This window comes from Lithobates pipiens, unplaced genomic scaffold (assembly GCF_037356315.1).
Source record: "Lithobates pipiens isolate NorthernLeopardFrog02 unplaced genomic scaffold, aLitPip1_a1.2 Scaffold_13, whole genome shotgun sequence".
NCBI lineage: Eukaryota > Metazoa > Chordata > Amphibia > Anura > Ranidae > Lithobates > Lithobates pipiens.
In genome coordinates, this window is record NW_027507718.1 from 247,420,103 (window position 1) to 247,442,571 (window position 22,469).

The 22,469-nt window shown below is 41.4% G+C and overlaps 1 protein-coding gene across 1 annotated transcript in view; it reads left to right on the forward strand.

Annotated features, from left to right (window-relative positions):
• Nucleotides 1-22,469, forward strand: part of LOC143975881 (uncharacterized) — an 85,181-nt gene that overhangs the window by 57,094 nt on the left and 5,618 nt on the right. Inside the window, exons 4-6 of the mRNA XM_077478432.1 lie at nucleotides 18,994-19,062; nucleotides 19,150-19,188; nucleotides 20,715-20,762. Coding sequence (XP_077334558.1) covers nucleotides 18,994-19,062; nucleotides 19,150-19,188; nucleotides 20,715-20,762 — 156 coding nt within the window. The remainder of the gene's footprint in view (nucleotides 1-18,993; nucleotides 19,063-19,149; nucleotides 19,189-20,714; nucleotides 20,763-22,469) is intronic.

Here is a 22,469-nt window from a genome sequence, read left to right on the forward strand (position 1 = left end):
TTGATTTCTATTGTGCTATTTGTGTCAGAGGGACTGAGAGAGTTATTTGAGTCGAGGTGCAGAACACGGAACACACCATAACTCTATAGAGGTACTCTTGATGAAAGAAAGAATTGGTCTTGCTGTAATAAAATTTAAATTTGATGCCCCTGTCAAACAGTTGTGGAAAGATTGGTCTTTGGGTGTTGGTGGTGCCTTCACACCGTAACCCTACAGAGGTACTCTTGATGAAAGCAAAAATTAGACTTGCTGTAAAAAAAAATAATTTGATGCCTCTGTCAAACAGTTGTGGAAAAAATGGTCTTTGGATGTTGGTGGTGCCTTCATCCCATAACCTTCTAGAAGTACTCCTAATGAAAGCAAGAATTAGCCTGGCTGTAAAAAAATGTATTTGATGCACCTGTCAAACAGGTGTAGAAAACTGGGTCCTTGGGTGTTAACTGTGCCCATGAAACCTATACCACAAAATGAATTCAACACCCACAAAGCTGGGCAGCTTCAACAGTCTTGCAGAGATTACAGCTCCTAATAACACTTATTCAGTGACATTGGCATCAGGGGCTTGATAGCTGCTACTAATCCAGGGCTCATTAATTTTTACAAATGTCAGCCGGTCAACAAAGTCTGTGGACAGACCAGCTCTTTTACCTGTCACAAAACCTTAAGCAGCACCGAATGCCTGTTTGGAAAGTATGCTGGATGCAGGGCAGCCCAGCAGCTCAATTTCATACTGGGCAAGTTCTGGCCAATGGTCTATTCTTATGACCTCGAAACCCAGTGGATCGTCTACTGTAAAGCTCCCAATGTCTGTTTTTTCCCCTAGATAATCTTCCACCATATGATGCAGATGCTGCCAATGGGATCTTGAAGCTTCCACCCCTGGGTGCCAAGGACTAAAAAAAAATTCAAACGCATCACTGAGATGGCCCCCTTCTCCATTGCTCCTCCTTTGACCACAGAAGCCTCAAAACAACCTTTCCATGAGACTGTAACCTACCAGAGTCTGGAAAGGCAAGGTCTATAAAGACATGGATGAGTGAGTTTGGGGTGGAGGAACTTGACTGGCCTGCACAGAGTCCTGACCTCAACCCGACAGAACACCTTTGGGATGAATTAGAGTGAAGACTGTGAACCAGGCCTTCCCATCAAGCATCAGTGTCTGACCTCACAAATGTGCTTCTGGAGGACACACTCCTAAACCTGTTATAGCTGCAAAGAGTGGGCCAACTCAATATTGAACCATATGGACTAAGACTGAGATGGCATTAAAGTTCATGTGCGTGTAAATGCTGGCATCCCAAAACGTTTGACACTATAGTGTGTGTTTTCCTTTTCTTCTGTGCCTCCAAAACTGCCAGAATCCTCCTCCTCCCTCTCCTCTTTTGTGTTGGCGTCCCAAGAAGGGTGTCTGCATAAAAAATGCCTTAAGAGAAAAAGAAGTCCTCCTCTTCCTCCCGATGCTCTACCTCATGTGCCCTGTCCATAATGCCACACAGAGTATGTTCCAGCAGGAACACAAGTGGGATTGTGTCAATGATGGCACACCAAACTTGCCACCTCCTCAAGCAGCCATTGGCGTGGGGAAAAAAAGCAAAGCTGCCCCGAGCCTGTCTTTTTGCCATACTTACACAGGTACTCTGCTGCATTGCCACTGCAGCATTGCCAAAGTTGAGTTCATCCTGGTGGGCATGACACAAATCAGGTGGTTTACGGGCAGGTGGAATTCCTGCTGAATTTCAGTCAATCGAACACTGGCTGTGCATGACCGGCTGAAATGGCTACAGACTCTTCTGGCCTGCTTTAGAAGATCTTGCAAACCTATGTACCTGTTAAATAAATGCTGTACCACCAAATCGAGGACAAGTGCCAGGCATGGCATATGTGCAAGGAATGGCAGAAGGTTAGTGCCTTTATCGCACACCTCCATTCCTAGTTCAAGCGTCCATAGCATGAACCACCTCTGGGCCTGCCCCTGCAGAGCTGAAACAACCTATGCTCCGGTGTGACTCCTGTCCCCTAGACAGACCAGCTGAAGCACTGCATGGCATCTTTTAGCCTGACTCGTTGCATGGCCCTTAGAACACTTAGGGGGTACTAGTGGTTCATATGACAATCCAGCAGAGGAGGGCATGGAGGAGGAGCTGATGAAGCTAACAGATCTCACATCATCACCACCAGCTGTTTGGAGACATGGTGGCAAAACAAGCTCCAGCACCAAGTCCTGTCTTGCATCCTTCCTAGTTGGAAGCAGAGTTACCTAGTGTGCTGTGAACTAAATATATCGTCCCTGACCATGCTTGCTGGACCACAATTAGGCAGTAATGTGGATCTTGCGGCTGACTGCCTTGCCCAACAATGTCAAAACAGTGCTTTCCACGTGATGGTACAGAGCTGGAAATGGCCTTACAACTAGCGACTGGGAACCTGCCATTGTGGTACGGCCCATTCTGCAAATTCATGGAAGGGGCAGAATCCACCAGACAGATAGGAAGCAGTTGTAAAGCTAGCAATTTGGACAAGCTGGAATTTAGACGCTGGGCATGTGGGTGGCAGGGAATGTATTTTTTTTTTTTTTTACTGCAGCAGCTGGGGCAGAGAAATTTGCCTGATATACACTACAGCTGGTGGTGTTCTGCTGGCAGACATGTTGCAATGACCTGTGACACCCATTTCTATACAATTATCCCTATCAATGGAGGCTTCTAAGAGGTCATGAGATATAGCAGGGGTAGACACGAAAGGTGGGGAGTGGAGAGGAGAACAATTGTTTCCCTTTGTGTGTGGCTTTCAGGTGCTCTTGCCACGGGCTGAGTGGTGGGAGGTTAAATGTCTTGTCAAGCATGTGGTACCCAAATGGCTGACGTTTTTGCCACGCTTGATCTGCTTGTAGCAGAGATTGTAAATTGCAATAGTGAGATTGGCTGCACATGTGTTAAAAAAAGGCCCATGCAGCTGAGCTGGGGGAAGTGGGCCGGGAGCTCCACAATGTGATAGAATAGGGTGGCTTCTTTCTATTCTTCTGTGATAGCTGCCTCTGGAGTAAATCCTGCCTTGTTTGGGTTGTTTCACCCCCTCACATTTCTTCTCTGCTTTATCCGGGACCCAAGTCGCGTCATCATCCCCTACAGCCTCATCGTCACTGGAGCCAACTTGGCAATACGCTTTTGCTGGGGGAAGATGACTGCCAAATTGTTGTTTTTCAGTGTTCTCCCCTCTCTGTTGGCTCATGTTACTCCCTCCCTCTACCTCAGAACCAACATCAGAATCAAGTAATGTCAGTGCACCCTCAAGAAGCAAGTGGCTGATTCTGCGTTAAAATAATTCAGCTGACTCCTCCATGTGTGATGCTGGGGCTATGGCAGGAGTAGCTGTGGACAAGGAGGCAGAACATTCCACTCTGGCAGATGTGGTGGACTGCGCACTAGTGTCAGCTTGGGTCATAGAGGAGGATGAGGATAGTTTAGTAAGCCAGTCCATCACCTCCTCTGCATGCTGTGACTGGATAGCATGGGCAACATCACTAAACATAGACAATTGGTGAACGTGGTCCTGAGAATGGACCACGTTCACCTTTGCCTGTGGACACAGATGCTGCTGACCCCCTCATATTGGCATTGGAAAGTCTTCCTATCCTTGTTGGCCTCCCAGACATTGGGGGGGGGGGGGGGAGCTTATTATACAAATTAAATAGAAACTGGTAAATGTGTGATTGAATGCACTTTTTTGAATGAAAAATGGTGTTTGGTGCACTTTAAATTGAGGACTTATGCTGACAGGAATGTAAAAACTAAAACTGACAGTTAAAAAAAAGGGGGCAGGCAGGGTACAAAATAAAAACACGTGGCAACCAAAAAAATGGGGTATACAGCACTGTATACAGCACTAAATGTTATGTAATGCTGTGTTAAACACTGCACTACACTAACACACTACATTGACACACTATACTCACACAATACACTAACACTGCACTGATATTCTACACTCAGGGTCAAATGTTATGTAAAGCTGTGTTAACTTCCCTGGTGCTATGATTATGTCCGATTTTTGCAGCCTAAAGCGCTACATTGTTTTGCATGGAAATTTGGCGTTTTATATTGTAGGCCTGTAATTCTTAGGAAAAACTGTTCAAACAAAAGTCTAGTAGACATGATAAAGTTTAAAAACACTAAATCATAAATTATAATATAATAAATAACTATAAATAATTATAACAAATAACAATAGAATAATAATAAAATTTATTCAATAATGTAATCAAATCAAAAACACTGAAAGTAGCTTAGTTGCAGAATTGTCGCTGTCGTTACTTTCAGTGTTTGATGACAAATTTCCCCACGAATCTCTATTGGTCAGTTCTGCAAGTGATTCTATATTTACTATTTCTGTTTTCTAGCTGGTCTAATACCGTTTTTGACATAAAGGGGCACTTTTTAGTTGCCATGGACAATCTCAAAGTTTTCAGGCAGAAAGAACAGTATATATATAATATACAACTGCATGCAGGGCATTGGACAAAGCATTAGGGACAAAAAAGGGATGTGAAATGATTTAATACAGTAATATAATCTGTAAGATTACAGTATACTGTATGTGTTTTATTTTTTGCACTTTTTGAATTTGGCGCCGGGCTCCGTCCCCATGCGTTGTGGCACCCGCAGGGAACGGAGCCTGACACAGTGATGAATCAAGCAGGGTACACAGCCTGCAGACACAGCGGGAGGAAATCACAGGATCCTGGGGACAAGGTAAGTAACTTTCCCAGGATACTGCGATGCAATCCCGAGTGTGGCTCGCGGTTACCGATTTTAATAATGAAAATTCACCCTGAGCCACACTCGGGATTACCACCAGGGAGGTTAAACACTGCACTATACTATGCACTATATTATACCATTCAGTGGATGCACACATATCATGTAGGCACAGATGCCGGTATCGAGCATGTTGATGTCGGCTCTTGTATATATCTATATTAATTACCATTTTGTTATGATCATTTGTTGTTATGTATGTACCCATTTATCTATCATGTTCATGCCTTGTGCACGCTTTATGTGTATATATGAAATTATTCTTCCGTTGTTTTTATGTCCATGGTATCAATAAAACTATGTTATATTGATTTTTACCTCCACTATTCATTCAATAAAACTATTTTATATTGATTTTTACCTCCACTATTCAATTGCTTCATCCAAAGTCCCAACTCTCCTTTATTGATGCACCATGAGATGAGATCTTGCATGGACACCCAGACCGAGGGAGACTGACCGTCACCTTGAACTTCTTTCATTTTCTAATAATTGCGCCAACAGTTGTTGCCTTCTCTCCAAGCTGCTTGCCTATTGTCCTGTAGCCCGTCCAGGCTTGTGCAGGTCTACAATTTTATCCCTGATGTCCTTACACAGCTCTCTGGTCTTGGCCATTTTGGAGAGGTTGGAGTCTTTTATACAGGTAATGAGTTCAAACAGGTGCAGTTAATACAGGTAATGAGTGAAGAACAGGAGGGCTTCTTAAAGAAAAAATAACAGGTCTGCGACAACCAGAATTCTTACTGGTTGGTAGGTGATCAAATACTTATGTCATGCAATAAAATGCTAATTAATTAAAAAAAAATCATACAATCTGATTTTCTGGATTTTTGAGATTCCATCTCTCACAGTTGAATAGTAACTATGATAAAAATTATAGACCTCTACATGCTTTGTAAATAGGAAAACCTGCAAAATCGTCAGTGTATAAAATACTTCTTCTCCCCACTGTATCTCCACTCCAACACAAAGCTTCCTATTTGAAGTTACATTTTATAGTGTGTGGAGTGGGACTATGAGTACTGAGCCATGATTGGAGAAAGTCATCATCAATCAGGGCTCTGACAGTGCACTGTGCCCTAACTGTCAAAGCGGTCAGATGCAAGGCTTTATTCAATTAGGGCCCTAGAATGCACTGTGAAGCATGCAGTGCATTGTGGGGCACTCGGCTCAAACGGGTGAACAGGCAATGATCAGGCCGAACGTTTGCTCTGCTCGAACCATTCACCCAACACTAATGGGGACAGTAAATGCATTTCTCTATGTTTTCCACTAATTTTGATGCTTAGGAAAAAATATATGTTGCTGTAATTGCTTAAAAAGTATTAACTGGAAATTAACTTAAAAGTATTTGTATATTACCTGAAGTCCATTTAAAACTATATTTCCATCTTAAGCTGCGTACACACGATCGTATTTTTCAGAGTGGAAATGTGTGATGACAAGCTGTTGGCAGAAAATCTGACCGTTTGTACACTTCATCGGACAATTGTTGGTTTTCCCGCGGACAAATGTCTATTGTCGGATTTTCCAAACGCGTGTACACAAGTCCATTGGACAAAAGTGAAAAGTACAAACACGCATGCTCGGAAGCAAGGACGAGCCAGAAGCAGTCAGTCCTGTAAACTAGCGCTCGTAATTGAGAATTAACATTCATGACGTGGTAAATTATGAAATTTCGAAAATGCAGCGCACATTCTCTTCTTCTTTAATGGGATAATATAATAAAGCTGCTTTGCTGATGATATTGATGCAGTTATTGCAAACAAATTTTCAAAGGTTTTTTTTTTCCTAGTGATATCATGAATAATATTATTGTGTATCTTTTTTTTGGGCAAGATACCACATCCCCATTTTCCCGCCGTTTGTAAGATCAAAGATACAACTATGTTGGTGTCCCTTGCCAATTTTACATTATATTTTTTTTAATGTAACTGCCTACTCCCAAACTGTAATTTCAAGTAAAACACATAACCAAGTAATATTCTCCACAATTTTTTTATTGTGCATTAAAAAAAGAAAAAAAAGAAAATTAGGCATGCTATCTGCCAATAGAACTTAACCAAAAAAATGCCTTCTATGCATCCAAAAATATAGAAAATATAGCAAATCAAATCATTATTATTCAAACAAAAAATTTAATAAAAGCCTCATGCACGTGTCCTGCTTATTAATATAGGGGGCCAAGAGTTGGTGAAAGCAGGGGTCCGTCATCAGGAGATAATTCCTAAAATCAGCTGGATTATTCTCCTGGAGCTCCCACAGCAAAGGCATATGATATAATTGGTCACTGTCAGGGCTGGCTTAGCCCTTCCTCCTCTGGGCTGGCCGCTCAGCTGTTGGCTAATTGCCAGCTCTTTCCACAGTTACCAGCTGTTCCCGATGATGCTCATCTGACCTGCCTATTTAAAGCCTTCCAGCTCACTCTTTCCTTGCCTTCACATTGGTCACATCACAAGGAACCATCTCCTGCTGTTTGTTTCAAGACTGGCTTGCTGACATCCCACCTGGCTTCTTATCCTGGTTGCGGTTGCTCTCCTTGGATCCCTGACTTCCGGCCTGGCTGATTACCTGATCTGGTTAATGAACTTTGGACTGGCTGACTACCCGATCTGGCTACTGGACTCTGGCTATGCTTGACTACGCTTTTTTCTATTTACCTTTTATTTTTATTAATAAACAAGTGTGATTTGATTGTACTTCTGTCTCAGTCTGTTTCATGGTTTCTGACAGTCACGATTAATAAAGCATCCAATATTTGGTCCAAGAACTCCTCCTCCTCCTGTTCCTGGACTGGAATGGGTCAAAGCAATAACTCCAAGGCCAATGATAAATAACACGTTATCTCCTCCAATTCCACAACATGTCTGGTTGACGAACGGCCGTTCAGAAACAAACTGAAAGCAAGAAATGAAAAGCGCGAACTGAAAAGCATTAAATGAAAAGCGCAAAATGTTCATGTTTGTTGGCCAATAATTCCTTGGTGTTTGTATGCAAGACAAAATACAGGCACACGCCTTCGGACAAAAGTCGAAGGTTTTTTCTGCGGAAAATCCAATCATGTGTACAAGGCTTAAGACTACCCTGTCCACAATGCAACACTGCTATGCTAATTCACCAAATAAAAAGTACAAATAGGGAGAGCATGCTGTGCGCATTAGACTGGGTATGAGTTGGCTACCCACGGGTGACAACACTAAAGGCCTGTACACACAATCAAAAAAAGTATGAAAAAGACCACTTTCAGAGTGATTGTACAATGATCTGATGGTTAGTACACAACTTTTGAGAGCCTATCACATTGCAAACTTATCCGATGGGACAAGCATGAAAATGTTCCTCGTAAGATACCAGATCTTACTATTTTCATTTAACCTCCCTGGCGGTATAATTATTTCACATTTTAGGTGCTGAAAGCGGTACCATTATTTTGCATGGAAATTTGGCGTTTTATATTGTAGTCCTGTAATTCTTAGGAATAACTCACTTAACCACTTTCAGACCGGACCATTTTGCTGGTAAATGACCAGAGGTCTTTTTACACTTTGGCACTGCGCTGCTTTAACTGGTAATTGCGCGGTCATGCAATGTTGTACCCAAACAAAATTTGCGTCCTTTTCTTCCCACAAATAGAGCTTTCTTTTGATGGTATTTGATTGCCTCTGCGATTTTTATTTTTTGCGATATAAACGTAAAAAGACCGCAAATTTTGAAAAAAAATGATATTTTCTACTTTTTGTTATTAGAAAAATCCAATAAACTCAATTTTAGTCATACATTTAGGCCAAAATGTATTCAGCCACATGTCTTTGGTAAAAAAAAAGTCAATAATTGTATATTTATTGGTTTGCGCAAAAGTTGTCACATCTACAAACTAAGGTACGTTTTCTGGAATTTACGCAGCTTTTAGTTTACGACTGCCTATCTCATTTCTTGAGGTGCTAAAATGGCAGGGCAGTACAAAACCCCCCCAAATGACCCCATTTTGGAAAGTAGACCCCCTAAGGAAATTGATAAGAGGCATGTTGAGCCCATTGAATATTTTATTTTTTTGCCTCAAGCGATTGAATAATGACAAAAAAAAAATTTTTTTTTTTTTTTTACACAAAGTTGTCACTAAATGATATATTGCTCACACATGCTATGGGCGTATGTGAAATGACACCCCAAAATAAATTCTGCTGCTTCTCCTGAGTACGGGGATACCACATATGTGGGACTTTTTGGGAGCCTAGCCGCGTACGGGGCCCCGAAAACCAAGCACCGCCTTCAGGCTTTCTAAGGGCGTAAATTTTTGAGTTCACTTCTCACTACCTATTACAGTTTTGAAGGCCATAAAATGCCAAGATGGCACAAAACCCCCACAAATGACCCCATTTTAGAAAGTAGACACCCCAAGCTATTTGCTGAGAGGCATGTTGAGTTCATGGAATATTTTATATTTTGCCACAAGTTGCGGGAAAATTACAAACTTTTTTTTTTTTTTTTTTTTTTTCACAAAGTTGTCACTAAATGATATATTGCTCACACATGCCATGGGCATATGTGAAATGACACCCCAAAATAAATTCTGCTGCTTCTCCTGAGTACGGGGATACCACATATGTGGGACTTTTTGGGAGCCTAGCCGCGTACGGGGCCCCGAAAACCAAGCACCGCCTTCAGGCTTTCTAAGGGCGTAAATATTTGACTTCACTCCTCACTACCTATTACAGTTTTGAAGGCCATAAAATGCCAAGATGGCACAAAACCCCCACAAATGACCCCATTTTAGAAAGTAGACACCCCAAGCTATTTGCTGAGAGGCATGTTGAGTCCATGGAATATTTTATATTTTGCCACAAGTTGCGGGAAAATTACAAACTTTTTTTTTTTTTTTTTTTTTTTCACAAAGTTGTCACTAAATGATATATTGCTCACGCATGCCATGGGCATATGTGAAATGACACCCCAAAATAAATTCTGCTGCTTCTCCTGAGTACGGGGATACCACATATGTGGGACTTTTTGGGAGCCTAGCCGCGTACGGGGCCCCGAAAACCAAGCACCGCCTTCAGGCTTTCTAAGGGCGTTACAGTTTTGAAGGCCATAAAATGCCAAGATGGCACAAACCCCCCCCAAATGACCCCATTTTGGAAAGTAGACACCCCTAAATTTAGGGGTACACTAGTGAGACTAGGTAATAAATGGCGGGTGCCCTGAAACTATAAAAAAATAACTAACCAACCAGCGTCACCTGTAACAGTTATATGGTGATCACTGGTGAAAGGGTTAACTAGGGGGCAATCAGGGGGCTTTATGCGGTAGTATATGGGGGTCCCTGGCGCTATAAAAAGCTGCGGCGAACCTAAATACCTACTTGCCTAACTAGCGTCACCTGTGACACTAATACAGCGATCAGAAAAACGATCGCTTATTAGGCTGGGTTCACACTGGAGCGATGCGGGAACGCCACGAATGCGCGGCGGGTTCCCGCATCGCATGCCTCCCGGCGGCAGTTCACACTGCCCTATGCGAACTGCTGGGAGTGTCAGTGAAATGTTACTGACACCCCCAGATCAGTTCGCATATCGCAGTGCGATCTGCAAACTCGGATCGCATGGTGTGAACACCCATGCGATCCGATTCTGCTGCGGGCCAAAAAAAGGGTCCCGTGCGAATTTGCGGCGGGTGCGGCGGGTGTGGCGGGTGCGGCGAATGGCTGAACTCGAATCGCACAGAGATCGGATGTGATTTGCACTGCAGTGCGAATCACATCCGTTCTCAAACCGCTGCAATCTGAACCCAGCCTTAGTGACACTGGCGACGGGGGGTGATCACGGGGTTAAACCTTTATTGGGGGGGTTAGGGGGGTACCTTAGAACTAAAGGGGGCTAACCCTAACTGCCCTAACAGTTATTAGTCACAAATGACACCCGCCGGGTGATCAGGGGGTTAAACCTTTATTAGGTAATAAATGGCGGGTGCCCTGAAACTATAAAAAAATAACTAACCAACCAGCGTCACCTGTAACAGTTATATGGTGATCACTGGTGAAAGGGTTAACTAGGGGGCAATCAGGGGGCTTTATGCGGTAGTATATGGGGGTCCCTGGCGCTATAAAAAGCTGCGGCGAACCTAAATACCTACCTGCCTAACTAGCGTCACCTGGGACACTAATACGGCGATCAGAAAAATGATCGCTTATTAGGCTGGGTTCACACTGGAGCGATGCGGAAACGCCGCGAATCCGCGGCGGGTTCCCGCATCGCATGCCTCCCGGCGGCAGTTCACACTGCCCTATGCGAACTGCTGGGAGTGTCAGTGAAATGTTACTGACACCCCCAGATCAGTTCGCATATCGCAGTGCGATCTGCAAACTCGGATCGCATGGTGTGAACACCCATGCGATCCGATTCTGCTGCGGGCCAAAAAAAGGGTCCCGTGCGAATTTGCGGCGGGTGCGGCGGGTGTGGCGGGTGCGGCGGGTGCGGCGAATGGCTGAACTCGAATCGCACAGAGATCGGATGTGATTTGCACTGCAGTGCGGTGCGAATCACATTCGTTCTCATAAACCGCTGCAATGTGAACCCAGCCTTAGTGACACTGGCGACGGGGGGTGATCACGGGGTTAAACCTTTATTGGGGGGGTTAGGGGGGTACATTAGAACTAAAGGGGGCTAACTCTAACTGCCCTAACAGTTATTACAGTCACAAATGACACCAATGCAAAAAAAAAAAAAAAAAAAAAAAAAATGACATTGGTGTCACTGTGACTGGGGGGCAGGGGTAATTGGGGGGGTGATCGGGGGGTAAAGGGGGGGTGTGAGTGTGCCTGGCATGTTCTACTGTGTGTGGGATGTGTTGGTGCAACTCACTGATCCGCTCTCCTCCGTGTCGGAACGAAAAATACCGACACGGAGGAGAGAATACATCACTTCCTCTCCTGTGTTTACATTACAGGAGAGGAAGTGATGTCACCGGGGATTTCTATTCGTCGGGAGCGATCGCGAGGGGGTGGCCATGAATGAATGGCCGTCCCCTCGTCCGGGATCGCTCCCGAACGAAAACCGACCGCCGCAGGCACCGGGCGGGGGCCCGATCGGGCCCCCGACCCGCGGGAGGCAAATCACGTACATGTACGTGCTTATGCCTGCCCGTGCCATTCTGCCGACGTACATCGGCGTTAGGCGGTCGGCAAGTGGTTAAATATGTCCAAACCAGAGTCTAGTAGACATCCCGGGTATGATAAAGTTTGAAAAATGAAATCATAAATTATAATATAATAAATAATTATAAATAATTATACCAAATAATAATATAATAATAATAAAAATGATTCAATAAGGTAATCAAATCAAAAACACAGAAATTTGCTCAGTTGCAGAATTGTCACTTTCATTACTTTTCAGTATTTGATGACGGATCTCCCCACAAATCACTATCACTCATTTCTGTGAGTGATTCTAATTTATTATCGCTGTTTTCTAGCTGGTCTAAAACCATTTTTGATGTAAAGGGACAGTTTTGGTTGCTATGGACAATCTCCAGTTTCCAGGCATAAAGAACAGTTTTTATAATATAAAGCTGCATGCAGGGCACTGGGCAGACCACAGGGACAAAGGGGATGTGAAATAATTACATACAGCAATGTAATCTGTAAGATTACATTATACTGTATGTAGACTGTGTGTTTTACTTTTTGAATTTGGCGCCGTTCTCCGTCCCTGTCCGTCGCAGCGCTCGCAGGGACCAGAGCCACGGCGATGTGATACATTGAGCAGAGGACGAGCCGCTCACAGTGGATCCAGGGACAAGGTAGGTAAACTCATCCTGGATCCAGCGATGTGATCCTGAGTCTGGCTCTGGGTTACCGCTTTTGGTTCTGGATTTTCACCCCGAGCCACACTCGGGAATACCGCCAGGGGCGTTAAACAGTACAGTTGTCATCCGAAAATATAATACAATATATGATATCACTTCTGAATTTTTATTTTCGATATGAGATTAGCATGCAAAAAAATAGGAACAATCATTTGTCCGATAATTTCATCATGTGTACCAGGGCTTGAGCTTAAAACCTTTAACCAAAGGCAAATTTACCTTAATATGTTCACTTAAATTTCCAGATAACTACATGCATATAAAATATAAACAATGTAGAGTTTGAATGGTGCTATTAATATAGTTTTAAATTTGTATTATTATTATTATAATAATAGTGGTTGTTATTATATTTATATACATATAGTAATATATTATTTTAAAATATATTCTCCAATGTGAAGGGAAAATTGACCAAGAGAAATTCCATGTTTTTTTGCTACTGACCCCCTCTGAAATTGTCAATGACGTGGAACAAGCATGCAGTAAGTAAATATAGAACGTGTATTTGCTACAGGTAAGTGACTAAAAGTAATGAATCCAGCAACCAGAAACAGACCAACATATACAAGAAAAATATAATTTCTCAAAAGAAAACATCATCAATGGCGCCCTGCATGTTTTTCATAGACAAGTTTTCTATAAATTTTGTTTATGTATGATTTTTCTTTATATGCATCTATAGTTTATGTAAAACAGGATAGTGATATAATATCCTGAGTTGACCTGTGCTATGCATTGAGCAGGAAATAGCTGTGACGTGTGTTTTGTGTGTGACAGAACTTATGCGTGGGTCTGCAGTGTTTTCTCTAACATACGGAATGTGGACAGTCAGACAGAAGCAATCCTCCAAATAAAGCTCAGACTGGTCATCTAATTAAGTGGAAGCTAGAACAGTTATTTGAAAACCACAAGTTTGAAAGCGGATGTTCACCTCTTAAACTGGTGGAAGTGTGGGTGTAATAGTGGAGACACCTTGTGGCGTCACACAAGGCTTCCTAAAAGATGATTGGATGAAATGTTTGCTGTATACTGTTTAAATTCACTACTTTCAGAAAAGGATTTATTCACAATAGCAAGCAAAAATATCCAGATCACACAGCTGACTGTGGACCAACAAGTATTGGGATAAATGGCCCAGGTAATCATTTATGTTAAATATATTTGCCTAACAAGCAGATTTTTCTCAATAGATACATGTTATAGAAATAACGAGGGAAACTTTTATACAAATCTTCATAGAAATAGAGATTTAACCTTGCAATTTGTATTTTATGACAATACACTTAATCAATCATAACTGTGGATATTACTTATTACAAATGTTGTTTTCTTTTGCTTTCATAGCTTTTTGGAGTCATACATCTTTGTTCACCGAAGATGTTAAAATGATGCTCTTTGTCACCTAGCATTACATTTGCAGCTGAATTTACAGAATGCACTCATGGGGACCTGTAAATACAATTGTGTGGACAGAATTTGCTCATGGAAACCTGTAGATACAGCTGTGTGTACAGAATGTGCTCATGGGGACCTGTAGATACAGCTGTGTGTATAGAATGTTCCAATGGGGAGCTGTAGGATACAGCTGTGTTTACAGAATGTGCTCATGGGGACCTGTAGATACAGCTGTGTATACAGAATGGGATCATGGGGACCTGTAGATACAGCTGTGTGTACAGAATGTGCTCATGGGGACCTGTAGATACAGCTGTGTGTATAGAATGTTCCAATGGGGAGCTGTAGGATACAGCTGTGTTTACAGAATGTGCTCATGGGGACCTGTAGATACAGCTGTGTATACAGAATGGGATCATGGAGACCTGTAGATACAGCTGTGTGTACAGAATACACTGATGTGGGCCTGTAGATATAGCTATATGTACAGAATGGGATCATGGGGATCAGTAGATACAGCTGTGCATGCATAATGCACTCATGGGTCCTATACATACCGTTATGTATACAAAATGAACTCATGGGGACCTGTAGATACAGCTCTGTGTACAGAATGCGCTCATGGGAAATTGTTGATAAAGCTGTGTGTACAGAATATGGTCATCAGAACCCATAGATACAGCTGTGTATACAGAATGCAATCAGGGGGACCTGTAGATATAATTGTGTGTACAGAATGGGTTCATGGGAACCTGTAGATACAGTTATGTATACAGAATTCTGGGACTTACTGAGACCTATTGATACAGCTATTTATGCAAAAGACATTCATGCTGACCTGTAGATACAGCAATACATCTGTGTGTACAGAATGTGCTCATTGGAACCTGTGGCTACATCTGTGTGTACAGAATGTCCTCGTGGGGACTTATAGATATGAATGCACTCATGGGAAACTGTAGATACAGCTGTGTGTACTGAATGCACTTATGTTGAACTGTGGATACAGCTATAGTATGTTAACAGTGTGCTCTCAATATGCAAAGATCTAATAATCTTTAGTGACTATGTTACATTGGAGCACTATTTGATTAATTTTCATCTGAGGTAACTTAGAATATTATATGCAAGAAAAGAGGTTATATACAATATTTCCAAAGCTGATCGTGTCACTGTACGATTGAATGCTTGTCACATGGAAATGAAATGATAATGGCAATGAAAGAGATGCATTTTTCAAAAATAGATTGCACTAAAATTGGATCAAAAAAAAAATTGATTTTATCAAACAGGGAAGAAAATCCTACCACATTTAGGGTCATTTCACACATAGGCACTCTACTTCATTCAGCAGGTGATCCATGAACAGATTCCCTGCTTAATCTGAGCAGAAAAGGATGGATGTCATGCTGAAAAGGATGGATTCCCTGCTGAATCTGAGCAGAACAGAATGGATGCTAGTTTTAAGATGTTACTGTAAATTTTTAAAGAAAATTTCCTGTTATAGGGTGACAATTGTCTCCCAAGTGTCCTACTGCACTGTCACTATTTTATGCACCTGGTGAAGAATACAGGCAGACATGTTGACAAACATTGGGCAGGCATGGTCCAACTTTGTCATCATCAGGAAGCTGGTCCAGAGTAATGATTTGCACCTATGTAGTGGTGTGTAGCTGTAGGGAGTGTATATAAACAGGAACTGGCTGGAAGAGGCTGGAGGAGATCAGCAGCAATGAGATATAAAATGGGATGATAAAAGGGTATAGCTCATGAAAAAATAAAATAAAATACTTGGCAATTGTTTATGAAACACACTGCTTTAACACACTTTTTTAAAGCCATGCCACTGCTTAAAAAAAAAAAAGATGATCGCACATTTACAAAGCACAGTGATACACTTTATAGATGTGCTTAGCGCCCAATCAGTTTCGGAACTCTGAAGTCAATGGAGTGACATTAAAGAAGAGAATGCGCATATGGCCTGTCAAAGTCTCATGACTGACTCTTCTCTCTACTGCATTAATTAAGAAAATGTTATTCTTTTCAAAAGGAGAATCTGTCTAATGGATCTATATTACTTTTCGTAGTGTTAAATTGCTATTTAAATCTCTGCCTTTCTTCTTAGATGATTATTATGTTTTGTGTAACAAAGCGACTCGTGACAGTGGTTGCTGCCGTTGTCTCGATTAAATATAGTAAACATAAACAGCACTAAGAAAAGAATGCAGCCTAAACCACAAATTACAGCACGCAAACAATTAGCTGGCTGCAACAAAGAGAGAAAAAAAAATAAAAGCCAATTTCTCAGAACACTTAACAACTAGGTTCTTATTTTAAAAGCACGTTACATGCTAAGTGGTGATGGAAACCTCCATGCTTTCAAAGAAAACGTGTAATTTTTAAAGTCACACGCAGTTAAAATAGTACTGGTATTAAGAACATTGTGTGATGAATCCAAATACAGTATACCGCTGGTAAAATTCTACTGCACTGCACTATGGTGGCATACCGCATTATACTTACCCACATGCATTACAATTAAAGCCAAACTTTCCTCAATCATACAATTTAAATTTATCATGAGATAGGAAATTTATGATGTAAAGATTTACCTTTTCTTATAGAGGGAAAATGTTATAGCTTTGTATGCACTGCCTTCAAAAATATATTTTCTATTATTATAAAAAATCAAGTTTAAATGTGTTGTAGGTCATGCTGGAGATTGTGTTTTGTTTTATAAAGTATTATAAAGTGTACCTCTAGACAAAACATTTTTTAAGTTTTGTACAGACTTTAGGAAGGAACCTGATGTCTGTGTCCACTGGGGAGATTAAACCTCTGTAAAGATAAGAGAGAGAGGCGCCTCTGAGTGTAGACTGTAAAATTCTTATTTAATGCACAGGTGGTTAAAAACACTCACATTAAGTAGTACATTAACAGGCAATGTAAAGATTCCAAACCGGAGGGAGACCCTCGATGTGTCATTTGTATCCCTTGCGCTAGGGGAGTCCTGTTGGCGTGTGTCTGCTCCTGGGGGCTGTATTAGATGTGCAGAGCCGGCCGATGTAGAGCCGTGAGCGTTAGTCCGAGGCGTGGAACGCACAAGGAACTCCGGGCGACGGGAGATAACGTCACAGGGCATGCAACGCGTTTCCTGAGCTGGCAAGACCGTGTATGACAGGACGGCTGCGCTCCTTTATCAAGCTTGATAAAACTGATGTAGATCCGAGGGGGGCATGCAAGGAAAATAAATAAATAAATTTTAGCTTGCACGTGATTGGATGATAAAGCAGAGCTTCCCCTCATTTCAGATCTACCTCTTAGATTGAGAGCGACTGCACTTGCAGTGCAAAGTGGATTTGCCTTTCGTAAATAACCCCCAGTGTCTACTCATGCATAGATGTTTTCTAGGCAACACGTTTGATTCTTGAGAAACATTTAAAGTGTCTCTAGTTCTAGTGTCTCTAGCTCAAAGTTCACTCTTTTGAATAAAGTATAAGTTTTGAAGTTTTTTACTTCCAAGTGCACTTTCAGTGCAAAGTGGACTTTCCGTTAGTAAATAAACCCCATTGTGACAAAGAATCAAAGGTCAACTTCAAACATCACTGTTATTTCTATTTTGTATAGTTGCTAGCAAGTCCAAACCAATGTTGCCTTTTTATATGTCTTGGGAACTCCAGTGGCAAGTTATCCCAACTACTGCATAAATTACAAGAGCGCACAATGATAAAACACTCACTTGGGTTTCTAACAAATTATTAAGAGGCCCAGATGAGAAAGAATGTCTTTCGGTATGCCTTTACGGAGGGTAGTGGACATGGACAACTTTAGAGAGAAATTGAGCAATTATTGTCTTTAAAAAAAATGGTCCCAGTTTGATTTTTAAAGCAATTGCAGTGCTTCCAGTGTATTATTAGTAAATCCCCTATGGATTTCACTTGTTGTCTAAAACTAATATTTGAGGCAAAACATTTTGTTTTTCATGTTGGATAGATTAAGGCAGGATTACAACCTGTCCCATAGCAAAAACAGAAAGTTACAGGAAATCTCTCACCAGAACTAGTATGCTATTTTAAGACTTCCCATCTATTCCTGTTGTGGGGACAACTCAAAATGTATAGTTTTCTTTCATTTTAACTCTTGGTGATAATTAACGGGACAAAAAATCTCCCTAATGGGGCACAAACAGCAATAAAAAACTAACAGGTGGGGTACACACAGCAATAAAAGCCTGACATGTGTGGCACACACACCAATACACATCTGATAGGTGTTCAAATCACTCTTCACTCAAAAAGTTTTGCCTAGAGCCCTTGTTCGCATTGGAGTGACTTGTCATACAATGTGACAGGTCACAGGTTGGGCAGTAGTATATCCCAAGCCTATACACCTTACATCAGTCATACAAGGGAGATTTACTAATACTGGAGTACTCAGAATCTGGTGCAGCTGTGCATGGTAGCCAATTAGCTTCTAACTTCAGCTTGTTCAATTAAGTTTTGTCAATAAAACCTGGAAGTTGATTTGTTTCTCTGCAGAGCTGCACTAGATTTTGCACTCTTCAGCTTTAGTAAATAACCCCTACCATCTCCTCCTTTGGTCAAATAATAAAGACAATTAATGAAAATTGCTCTAGTTGTCCACATTTGGCAGTGTGTGGTTATAGTACAACTGCTTCTTGCTTTTTGCAAGCAATGTTGTTTTCAAAACCAAGAGCATAGCAAATTGAAACTCCGGCAATGAGTATGCATAGCCACATATGTAAAACATCAAAGCCAATGGCTGGGTCCACAGGCTGGATCTTCTCATTTGCACTAGTAATCAAAATGAAACATATTTAATTTTTTAATAATGCAAAAAAAAACAAAAACATGCTATCACAACATAAACTGAAAATTTGTACTTCTTTTCCTTTCAGGCACATCACATATCAATGAAGAAAATCATTTTATGTATTTGCTTCACTAGCCTTGTCTTAGGCTATCCAGTAAGTTGAATCTATAAATACAATGTAAATAAGTATATCTGTATTCTTTCTGCACAAACTATATTTAACTCAAATATTTCTGTACAGGTTCCTGACTCTCATTCTGACAGCTCACAAAATGTTGAGGTAAGTTGCCATTTACAGGACTATATAAAGGGATTTATTAATGGTTATGAAATAAATTAGCCTTTTCTTTATTTCCAAGCTCTTATCCCTTGCTGGTACCAGTTTGAATTTAACTATCACTCTTGACTACTGCTTTCCTTAACATGCTAGCCTTAATTGATGATAACAACTATGGGTAGGATTATGTGCTGGGCAGTATTCAGACATTGCCCTGCCCTTGGCACACCTAAATAATGAAGCTTATTTGAACAAGTTCCACCCTTTGGGGTTGGTTTACTACCCTGGTTCCCCGAAAATAAGACCTAGCGTGATTGTCGGTGATGGCTGCAATATAAGCCTTACCCCCCAAATAAGCCCTAGTTAAAGTCTTATTTTCGGGGAAACAGGGTAGGGCTTATATTTCAGCCATCACCGACAATCCCGCTAGGTCTTATTTTCGGGAAACGTGGTATGGCTGGAGAGTGCAAAATCTGGTGCATCTCTGCATAGTATCTATCAGCTTCCAGTTGTTTTTTTTTTTTTGTCAAAGTTTTGTAAAGGGACAAGGTTTTTTACCTTCATGCATTCTTCATGCCCCCACCAATACTTACCTGAGCTCCCTCCTGATCCAGCGATGTCCAGGAGAGCCTTGACTCGCTCTCCTGACTGGCTTTGGCAACAGTGGGAGCCATTGGCAATATATATTGTTGGCAAGAGGAAAAGATGATACTCAGGATGAATTTAGAATGCCTGGACTAGAAGACCAACTATCCTCGAGCTAAAAACAGTAAGGGGAATAAATGTATTTATATAAACCAAAGACAAAAGAAAAAAGAAAGAGGGGAGACGTAAAAATAGCTTAACTAAACGGCCAAGAAAACAGATCCAGCTTGCCCTTAGATAGATGCATGTGGTATATACCATGGATTAAAGTCCAAGCGTAAGAATCCAAACATCAATGAAGTACATATAGTTAGATAGCAGCTTGTCAGCAATACATCTTAAGCAAAACTCAGCATGGAAGGCATCCAAGGTCTAGGGTGGAATAGCTGCAAAAAAGGCTTCTTTAAAGTAGTATGGGTAAAGCTCTATCAATTTGCAATAGGGTTAAATGATACTTAATGTATACAGTATATGATTGAACAGATACCACCAAGTGTTGACAAGACTGCAGAGGTGGGATAAAAATAGGGAACAAAGAAGTTTCCTTTCAAATAGGTCTTCAAGAAGGTGTAGTGCTTAGAAAACTTGTCACATTCAGGGAAAGCCCTGAAAAAATGCCCAAGTTGGTACACAACCCATACATCCATAGGCGGGGAAGTCATGGTTTGAATCTCTTTTTTGGGTTACCCAACCTTTAAGAGCTAAAAAATGTAGGAGTCTAAATTTGCCCATGTCCCTTATGCATTTAAGATGATTATTCTCTTTTGTCTGGGTCTCCCAGCACTGGAGTCACTGGCAAAGAAGACATCTGGGAAAGTATTAACTGTAAATATTATTTAAAAGCATATATTAAATTATCACATACTATTTTCTAATTTATACAGGGTGACAGTAGGTCTTCAGAATCCAGCTTAAGGAGCTCAGAACAGCAGGTAGGTAACAATTCAAGATTTTTAATTACTTATATAACAGTACACAATAAAGAATATTTAATTTTCACATGATCTGAAGCAATTATATTTAAGGAGGTGGTATTATGTACATCATCATAATAAAGTAGACATTTATAATTTATTGGCATACAGTTTTAAGAATAAAGACATCTTCATTCTGCTACACATTCATGAACACGTAAAGTGTAACTCCACTTTTGTTGAGAAAAAAAACCTTCCCCTTTGGGTGATCTATGTACATTGCAAGGGTTATAACAATTGTTGTTGCAGATTCCTACCTTTTGTTATTATGAAGAAATCACTGTTTGTTCTTCTGTGCCTCTGGGCTAAGTGGGTCTAATGGGAGTGGTTTCATAATTATCTATCAGCTGTGCACCTGCATAGCACTAATGAGAAAATCTACTTGACCTGCAGCCCTTTAGACTTGTTCCAACAGGGAATAGCTCACCAATAATGACATTTTTGTTGGAAGGTATGCCTGAAATCTGACTTATATCTTAGGGAGACTTCTGGGAAAGTTGGTGAGCCAATTACACAAGCAGGAAATGATGTTACTGAGGTGTGGTCAGTACACACAATTTTTTCTTTATTTGCTAATTTTTTCCCCACGAAGGTGGAGTTACCCTTTAACAGAAGTATGTGCTTGTTAGGGACGTAACTGTCTTTGTGGCCTAAGGCTAGGTTCATATCTATGCGTCCCCTGCTTGCTGCTTTTGCGTGAGCACAGCGGCCTATTTATTTGAATGGGCTTCTGTGCCTGTGGAAAAAGCAACAAAAAGATCCCTGTATCTTTTCAAAACTGCAGCCAAAGGGAAAAGCACCATGTGTTTTCATTCAGCTGAAAACACATTGCTTTGCGATTGTGGGTGAGGGAACACTAGCGATTTACGTGCATTCCTGCGACTGCATAAGTGTGAGCCTAGCCTAAGGTAATTAATTTCTGATGGCACCCCTCTTATCAGGCCACTCTATATGCAGGAATTGTTTATAAATAATTAGCACAATATCTGCATATTCATAGAACTTCTTCAAAACAAAAGCAAATTTTGAGTGGTTACACAGAAATGATCTTGCCTAGTTAAAGGATTACTGTACTTTCATAGAAAGTCAGGTTATCCTTTTCTCCCTGCCCTCTGATTTAAATGAATCCCCCTGCCCTGTCCTAGATGCATATTTCACTAGATCGGACAACTGCTGCCCATGCGCGTCCGCAGAACTTTTCGGGGGGGGGGGGGGGGCATCATTTTACGGTCACCCATGCCCCGCCCCTTTTCGACAATGTCATTATCAAATTATCATGGTCAGATACGTAGTACAGTTCCTAAGATAAGTAATGGATAATGACCAACAGGCCCTTTTACCAGATCCAGCGAAACTACAGCAGTGATCCCTCTGGCTGGACGATCAATCATTGTGGGTCCCCCGGGGGCGACTCTGGTCAGTAGTGTAGCATGTTCGTACCCTGGTTTCTCTGGCTTCCACCTGGCACACTCCTCATTCTTTGTCCTGTAGAACTCTCTCCCTCACCTTTTTTCCAGGCTGGAGTCTCTCAATCTCTCTCTTGATCGAGCTGTAGCCTCCTCCCTGTGGAAAATGGGTCTGCCAATCCTTGGGACTACATGTCCCACGATGCTCTCCTATCCTAGTCTCCTTTGATTGGCCCTCAGTTATGGCCAATAGGGAAGG